This window comes from Oncorhynchus gorbuscha, linkage group LG10 (genome assembly GCF_021184085.1).
Source record: "Oncorhynchus gorbuscha isolate QuinsamMale2020 ecotype Even-year linkage group LG10, OgorEven_v1.0, whole genome shotgun sequence".
In the NCBI taxonomy this organism is placed as follows: domain Eukaryota; kingdom Metazoa; phylum Chordata; class Actinopteri; order Salmoniformes; family Salmonidae; genus Oncorhynchus; species Oncorhynchus gorbuscha.
The window spans coordinates 9,970,883-9,978,807 of NC_060182.1; the positions used below are offsets into that span (position 1 = coordinate 9,970,883).

A 7,925-nucleotide genomic window follows, 5' to 3' on the forward strand; every position below is an offset into this window, starting at 1 on the left:
GAGACGCAGAGAGGAGAGTGGGAGGGGTGAGACAGAGAGAGGAGAGGATAGGAGGAGGGGTGAGACGCAGAAAGGAGAGTGGCGAGACGCAGAGAGGAGAGTGGGAGGGGTGAGACAGAGAGAGGAGAGGAGAGGATAGGAGGAGGGGTGAGACGCAGAAAGGAGAGTGGCGAGACGCAGAGAGGAGAGTGGGAGGGGTGAGACAGAGAGAGGAGAGGAGAGGATAGGAGGAGGGGCGAGACGCAGAGAGGAGAGGGGAGAGGGGCGAGGGGAGAGACTGCGAGGGGAGGGGTGCGAGTGGCGAGACACAGAGGGGTGTAGCATTTCTTGAGAGGGAGCAGGTGTAAAGAGACAGCTGGGTGGGAAGTGTTAGGTTGCGGGGAGCTGAAAGACCCTTCGTCTTAAAAGGGTTGGACGTATATTTATAGCCACAGAGTCAACATGACTGAGATCGGCAGCATCGAGGAGGGGGTAAATAACCTTCCGTTATTGTCTTTTCTCAAACCCTATTTTATCTTTACTGTAGTGTTTTGGGGTGGAATCATTACTGTAGTTGTTTTGGGCAGACTCCTTACAATATATATATATATATATATATATATATATATATATATATATATATATATATATATTATATATATATATCTATACCCTATGTATATGATTAGGCAGGGGCGCTGCCATGGGTGGGCATAGGCCCACCCACTTTGGAGCCAGGCCCACCCACTGGGGAACCAGGCACAGCCAATCAGAATGAGTTTTCCCCCACAAAAGGGCTTTCTTATAGACATAAATACTCCTCCGTTTCCTCAGCTGTCCGGTTGGCTGGTCTCAGACGATGCCACAGTGAAAGAAGCCGGATGTGGAGGTCCTGGGCTTATGGTAGAGAAATTAACATTACATTCTCTGGCAACAGCTCTGGTGGACATTCCTGCAGTCAGCGTGCCAATTGCAGTGTCCTTTTATTGTCCCCAGCACAAGGTGCAGCTGTGTTTATTTAACTATGCAAGTCAGTTAAGAACAAATCCTTATTTTCAACATTGTTCTAGGAACAGTGGGTTAACTGCCTTGTTCAGGGGCAGAATGACAGTTTTTTACCTTGTCAGCTCAGGTATTCAATCCAGCAACCTTTGGGTTATTGGCTCAAAGCTCTAACCGCTACCTGTTGCCCTGTGTAATGATCATGCTCGTTAATCAGATTCTTGATATGCCACACCTGGATCGATTATCTTGGTGGAGGAGAAATGCTCACTAACAGGGATGTAAACAAATTTTAGCACAAAATTTGAGAGAAATTAAGCTTTTTGTGCATATGAAAAATATCTGGGATATTTTATTACAGCTCATGAAAAATGGGACCAACACCTTCCATGTTGCGTTCATATTTTTGTTCAGTATATATTCTAGACTTTGACTTTTTAAAAATATTTCTTCATTTCTATTAAAAAAAACCTTTTTGTATAGTCTGTATTTTTTATTGTATTGCTAGATATTACTGATATTAACACAAGCATTTCATTGCACCTGCAATAACATCTGCAAATCTGTGTACGCCATCAATAAACTTTGATTTGATTTGTAGTGTTTTTGAGTAGACTCTTTACTGTAAGTAGTCGGGAAGACTCAAAAAGAAAATGTGGCTTTCATTTTTGTATTTGATTTTTTTCCATTCAGAAACAGTTGTTCTTTTCTTCAAGCAGGAGAAGTGACACATGGAAAGGGTCACAAAGGAATGTTGGTCTTGTTACTGTACATTCTCCATCATTTTCAGAAATTCTGGAACACAGAAGAAAGGGGTTCATTGGTTCCTCTCCCACCAACTACTACTGAGAATACTTTTATCCCTATCCACCTCCCTCTCTGTGGGATATGAAAACACCTTACTGTAATCATCAAACTACAACCTTCTACCCCAAGCACAATATATAGTATCCCCCTATAACCCTGTATGTGTCCAGTCACCAGAGGATCAATGTTATATATGAGCCCTTTTATGTTAAAGTTTATGTCATGTGGATGTGGTACTTCCGTGATCCCAGACCTCAACGTTCTATTCTGTTGTGAATATTTGTTGTAGAGAAACCCAGAACAGTGGGAGTTGAGTTTAGTCAAGACTTGTGGTCATTAATATTAATTAAAAGAAATAAACTTGCCTACACAAATTACCATAGTTTAAACAGTCAAGTGTGTGTGTGTGTGTGTGTGTGTGTGTGTGTGTGTGTGTGTGTGTGTGTGTGTGTGTGTGTGTGTGTGTGTGTGTGTGTGTGTGTGTGTGTGTGTGTGTGTGTGTGTGTGTGTGTGTGTGTGTGTGTGTGTGTGTGTGTGTGTGTGTGTGTGTGTGTGTGTGTGTGTGTGCATTCCAGTCTATATTTACCCACAGACCGTGCACCCAAATTGCCCCTGTTATTCCCAAACCAATCACTAGTCAAAGTTACTATGCTATCGTTTACCATTGACTATTAGGCATCTACATGTTTATGTTCAGTTAGCACAACACATGAATGTGAATGATATTTCCATTGCAGCAAATGAAGCCTGTGTGTGTGGGAGTGAATGTCTTACCATCAAAATCAAGCCTGTTGTCTTTGTTTAGGTCTGCGTCTGTCATTAACTCCATACATTCCTCCTCTGTGACTGGCTCTCCAGTGGCGGCCAAGATGTCATTTAACTCCTCACGGTCAATAAAACCGTCGCCGTTTCTGTTGTATTGGGCAGAGGATAAGATCAGTTTGAGATACATGAGAATAATGGAACACATAGCTGCTGTAGTTGTCATTAGAGCTTCCGAACGAGGTCCTGTGATTATCCATCCATCAGATACCGTGTGGTATCCCTGGTTGGTTATGGTGAACCGCGGGTGAGAAACCTTTGTGTCATGTCAATAAGGACGAGACTCCAGGAGTTATGATTCCGGGGACGACGTACTTGTCGAAAATACGGAAGACCTCTGATAACTCTTCCTCGGACTTGCCGGCCTGGTCCTCCTTCAGGAGCCTCACCATCATGACCAAGAACTCCTCGAAGTCGATGCTGCCGCTACCTGGTGTTGGGAGGAGGGGAAGACAACCAGGGGCTCATGAGATGAAGCAGGGACATGAGATGTATGAATAATAGTAGAAATACCCTGGCCAGACATTTGACCCAGTCAGTTATTTTACCATCCTCATCGACCTCCTCGATGATCAGGGCCAACTCCTCTCTGGTCGGGTTCTGGCCCAACATCCTCATCACCTGACCCAACTCCCTGGTGCTGATGTCACCTCCACCGTCACTGTCGAACAGGTTGAAGGCAGCCTGGAACTCTGGAGGGGAAAGTTGGTGTTTACTGAGACAAATTCTCACCTGTTGACCTTAATGTCCTCTTGGTACAATCAGAGCATTTTAAAGTGACACATTTAGTTGACATTAGGACTATGACTACATAAGCACGACCCAAATAGCTGAATGTGAAGTGATACACACAGCATGGTTGTGAATCATGTATCTCAATAAAGTTAGGAACAAGCAGACGTGTGGATAGGTTATTTATTACACACGTGGCTTACCGGCAATCATGTCCTCGCTCAGGAAGGAGCGGGCATCACTCTGTGTTTCAGTAGGCTAGAGGGGGAGGACAGGGGAGGTTGTATTCATATAGATATGTTTTCTCTCATGTACTAGTTCACTGTGCCTGTGGTGTTATATAATTATATATTCTATATTAAAAGAAACCTTTCTGAGAATATTAATACAAGCATTGTAGAGCAGGGTTGGAGTCAATTCGATAAAGTGATTTGAATTGAAACTTTAAAAAATGGAAATACTTTTTAGTTTTTTGAGAAGTAATTTAAAACAGATTCCCTTTTTTTCAATTATCGAATTGGAATTTCAGTTTATTTCCTGAATTGACTGCCTTCAATTCTAATTGACTGCAACTGTGCCGTAGAGCTGTCATTGAAGAGAGCGTGTAGGATTCAGACCACAGTCTGGACACCCTATAGCTACAGACAGCTGCTATCACACTGTATGGGATGGGTCATTTAGTACATTTTAATAAAGAACATACTTTATTTAACTAGGCAAGTCAGTTAAGAACAAATTCTTATTTACATTGACGGCCTACAACGGCCAAACCCAGACGACACTGGGCCAATTGTGCGCCGCCCTATGGGACTCCCAATCACAGCCAGTTGTGGTACAGCCTGGATTTGAGCCAGAATGTCTGTAGTGATGCCTCTAGCACCGAGATGCAATGCCTTAAATCTCTGTGCCACTTATTTCCCCCATATATCTATCATCACCTCCACCTACCTACCATTGACTGGCAGCAACTCCTCACACATCTACATCAAGCTAAATGACCAGCTACATTATTTAACAAAATATTAAATATTAAATATTACATGTTCACAAACTTTCCACTTTTAGCATCTTATTTTCATTTATCATTTCAGTCTCGAACAAATGGCCCATAAACAGAACCAACAGTCCATAAACAGAACCCAACAGTCCATAAACAGACCCAACAGTCCATAAACAGAACCAACAGTCCATAAACAGAACCCACAGTCCATAAACAGAACCCAACAGTCCATAAACAGAACCCAACAGTCCATAAACAGAACCCAACAGTCCATAAACAGAACCCACAGTCCATAAACAGAACCAACAGTCCATAAACAGAACCCAACAGTCCATAAACAGAACCAACAGTCCATAAACAGACCCAACAGTCCATAAACAGAACCAACAGTCCATAAACAGAACCCACAGTCCATAAACAGAACCAACAGTCCATAAACAGAACCCAACAGTCCATAAACAGAACCCAACAGTCCATAAACAGAACCCAACAGTCCATAAACAGAACCCAACAGTCCATAAACAGAACCCAACAGTCCATAAACAGAACCCAACAGTGTTGCACATATTTGTACAGGTTCATGGTAGAAAATAAGAATCTAACAACATTATTTATTTCCTTTCAATGTCATTAAAGAACATATTGTATAACTGTTAAGAAGCAGCAGAAAAGCAATATAGATTATTTCCAAGAAAAGTAATGAAGCAATATAGGACTGCCTGTCTGTCTTTGCTCCTTGAACCATATGGGTTCAAGAGCAAAAACATATGACAGCCACTTGGTACACCTCCAGGGAGAGTTGATAGTCAATCACAGTCATGTCCCACCATTCTGCCCCTACTCTGATTCATTCATCCTCTTTAACAACTCCTTGTACTCTGAGCAGCCCCCCCGCAACCCAATCCCTCACATTCATTATCCTGCCTCCCTCTGGCATGTCAAAAGATTATGCCAGAGTCATTACTAGTGTCTATGTCTACACTGTGACACAGATATGCTGGCCATCCACCTGTCAATCACTCACTTTGTCACTATCAATCACTTTGTCACTATCAATCACTTTGTCACCGTGTTCTGTCTAGCCAGCACCACTGTCTCAGTAACCTTTGGTGACCATGGTGACCTAGGAAAAACCTTAACAACGGCATACACTACCACGTGAATTGAAGTACATACAGCCGATATAATACCGTATGATGTTTGCTCTATGGTACATGCAACTTAATATCATACAAGCAAATAGAAAACATGCTACAAGAACAAAACTAGAGCCTTCAAACGGTAAAATCCGTCGCTCTCTTTACGTAAATTGTTTGGTCTAGCTGTACTCCACAGCTGGGCCAGCTCGTGTGTGTGTGTGTGTGTTTGATCACAGGCAGGACTAGTCCATTTTCTAATCAATCAGTAATATCCATCTTCAGCAATTCCACTCTATTCCCCACAATGGAAAAAAATATCAGCAAAACCTTTTTTTTTTTTTAAAGAAAAAAAGAAATCCGACATCATCTGTCGAAAAAAAAGCAGAATGAACCAAACAGTCCTGAAACATCTGTTCATGAAAGATTCTTATCTTCGTTCGCTCTCGGTTTCTCCCTCTACAGAATCTTACCATGGTGGCTGTCTCCGCTGCAACAGACAACAGAGAGAAAGAGGGAAGTCCAGGGAAAGAGTGTCTTTCTGATACACCGTTGATAGACACAGTACTATGACTACCCAATAAGTACCCCTTATCTAGGTCACTTTTGTCTGAATATGATCAGGATTGGGCAAGAAGCCCTTTGCCTGGACTAGCATCAACCAATCGTCTTGCTGCTTACTTTGCAACGCCACAAAACCTCCACCTCACTCATACCCCCCCCCCTCTCCTTAAGCTCCCTCCATATTTAGCTAAAGGACAAGAGTAGCCAGTCTCAATGACATTTATTATGGCAAGTGTTCAATTGACCATCTAACAGCAGATGGACACTGTCTGTCACACACACATACACACACACACACAGCATGTACACACACACACACACACACACACACACACACACACACACACACACACACACACACACACACACACACACACACACACACACACACACACACACACACACACACACACACACACACACACACACACACACACACACACACACACACACACACACGCACACACACGCACACACACACACAAGCACTAGCCTTGTGTTGTATGTGGGATGGGCTGGACATGAGGGGGAAGGATTTTCTGTCTTCACTCAGTCTGCACTCTTCACGATACTCACGGCCTTGCACTTGTGACATCTGTAAACGACATGCACATGAAGTTATGATCTCTCATCGAACAACGGTGACATCATCCCAACGATCTCTTTTTCTCCTCATTGAGAATCGCCAAACGCCGACAGATCAGAGGTCTCAACAAGGATAACAAACCCATCTAATCATCTAATTATACAAGAACTTAGAAGTCGACAACTACTTTGAAGACTGTTATATCTTGAAATTTTAAATGTAACTGTAGATATCAGTTTCATGTCTGTGTGTTTGTGTTCTATCTTTCTCTCGCTGCTTGCTCTTTGGCTGTTCTTACAGACCAATCACAAGGAGTGACCTTGTCAGCCACTAATCTCCCGATCCACTTCATTGGTCTTCCATGCCCGATCAGGTTTCTCTCATGGTAATCCTTCAAGATCTTGAGTTTCGTTGGCTTTGCAAATATACAGTATCTGTTCTCAAGGCCCATCGGTGTGTGTTATAGACTGGCAATCATAATCAGACTTACACACACACACACACACACACACACACACACACACACACACACACACACACACACACACACACACACACACACACACACACACACACACACACACACACACACACACACACACACACACACACACACACACACACACACACACACACACACACACACACACACACACACACACACACACACACATATGCATGTACACATACACATAGATATTACTGCACTGTCGGAGCTAGAAGCACAAGCATTTCGCTACACCCACAATACCATCTGCTAAATATGTGTATGAGACCAATAACATTTAGATTTGATTTCATTTGACATAAAACACTGAACATACAATGCTACCGACAGTCACACTAAGGCACTCACACAAAATACACTACTAAAGTTTCCAGATGCACACACACACACACACTCTTACACACAGACAGGTCATTCCACGAGTAGAATACAGAAATTGTGCGCCAATATTGAATTTTAAAAGTCTGTCTATATTAAATGAAGTGCCATTTAATATAGACCACATTGAAAATTAATTATATATGTATTCTATTCATGTATAATTTTATTCATGTATTTTAGTCATTTAAAATCTTCCTGGAAGTTGGAAATACTTTGAGGGTCATGCTGATTCTTGACACTTAGCAAGTTTTTATTCACATGAAAAGAAATATATATATATATATATTATTATTTTTTTCTTTCTTTTTTTTTCATGTGAATAAAAACTTGCTAAGTGTCAAAAATCAGCATGACCCTCATCAAGTATTTCCAACTTCCAGGAAGATTTTAAATGACTCAGCCCCAAAA

The 7,925-nt window shown here is 42.1% G+C and overlaps 1 protein-coding gene across 1 annotated transcript; it reads right to left on the reverse strand.

Annotated features, from left to right (window-relative positions):
- Positions 1–1,459: 1,459 nt before the first annotated feature.
- On the reverse strand, positions 1,460–6,088 carry LOC124045526 (troponin C, skeletal muscle-like). The gene is made up of 6 exons (XM_046364873.1): positions 5,952–6,088; positions 3,546–3,600; positions 3,159–3,302; positions 2,926–3,040; positions 2,563–2,699; positions 1,460–1,776 (listed from the first exon to the last, which is right to left on the reverse strand). The coding sequence occupies exons 1-6, from the start codon at positions 5,952–5,954 to the stop codon at positions 1,745–1,747; spliced, it is 486 nt and encodes a 161-aa protein (XP_046220829.1). The 5' UTR covers positions 5,955–6,088; the 3' UTR covers positions 1,460–1,744.
- Between the last annotated feature and the right edge of the window lie 1,837 nt (positions 6,089–7,925).

Bases quoted from the DNA above. Each gene is read 5' to 3' on its own strand.
- LOC124045526 (XM_046364873.1), bottom strand. The intron at 3,041-3,158 runs GTAAAATAACTG...TCCCAACACCAG, and splicing joins CGAGGAGGTCGATGAGGATG to GTAGCGGCAGCATCGACTTC. The intron at 2,700-2,925 runs GTACGTCGTCCC...CCAATACAACAG, and splicing joins GTCTTCCGTATTTTCGACAA to AAACGGCGACGGTTTTATTG.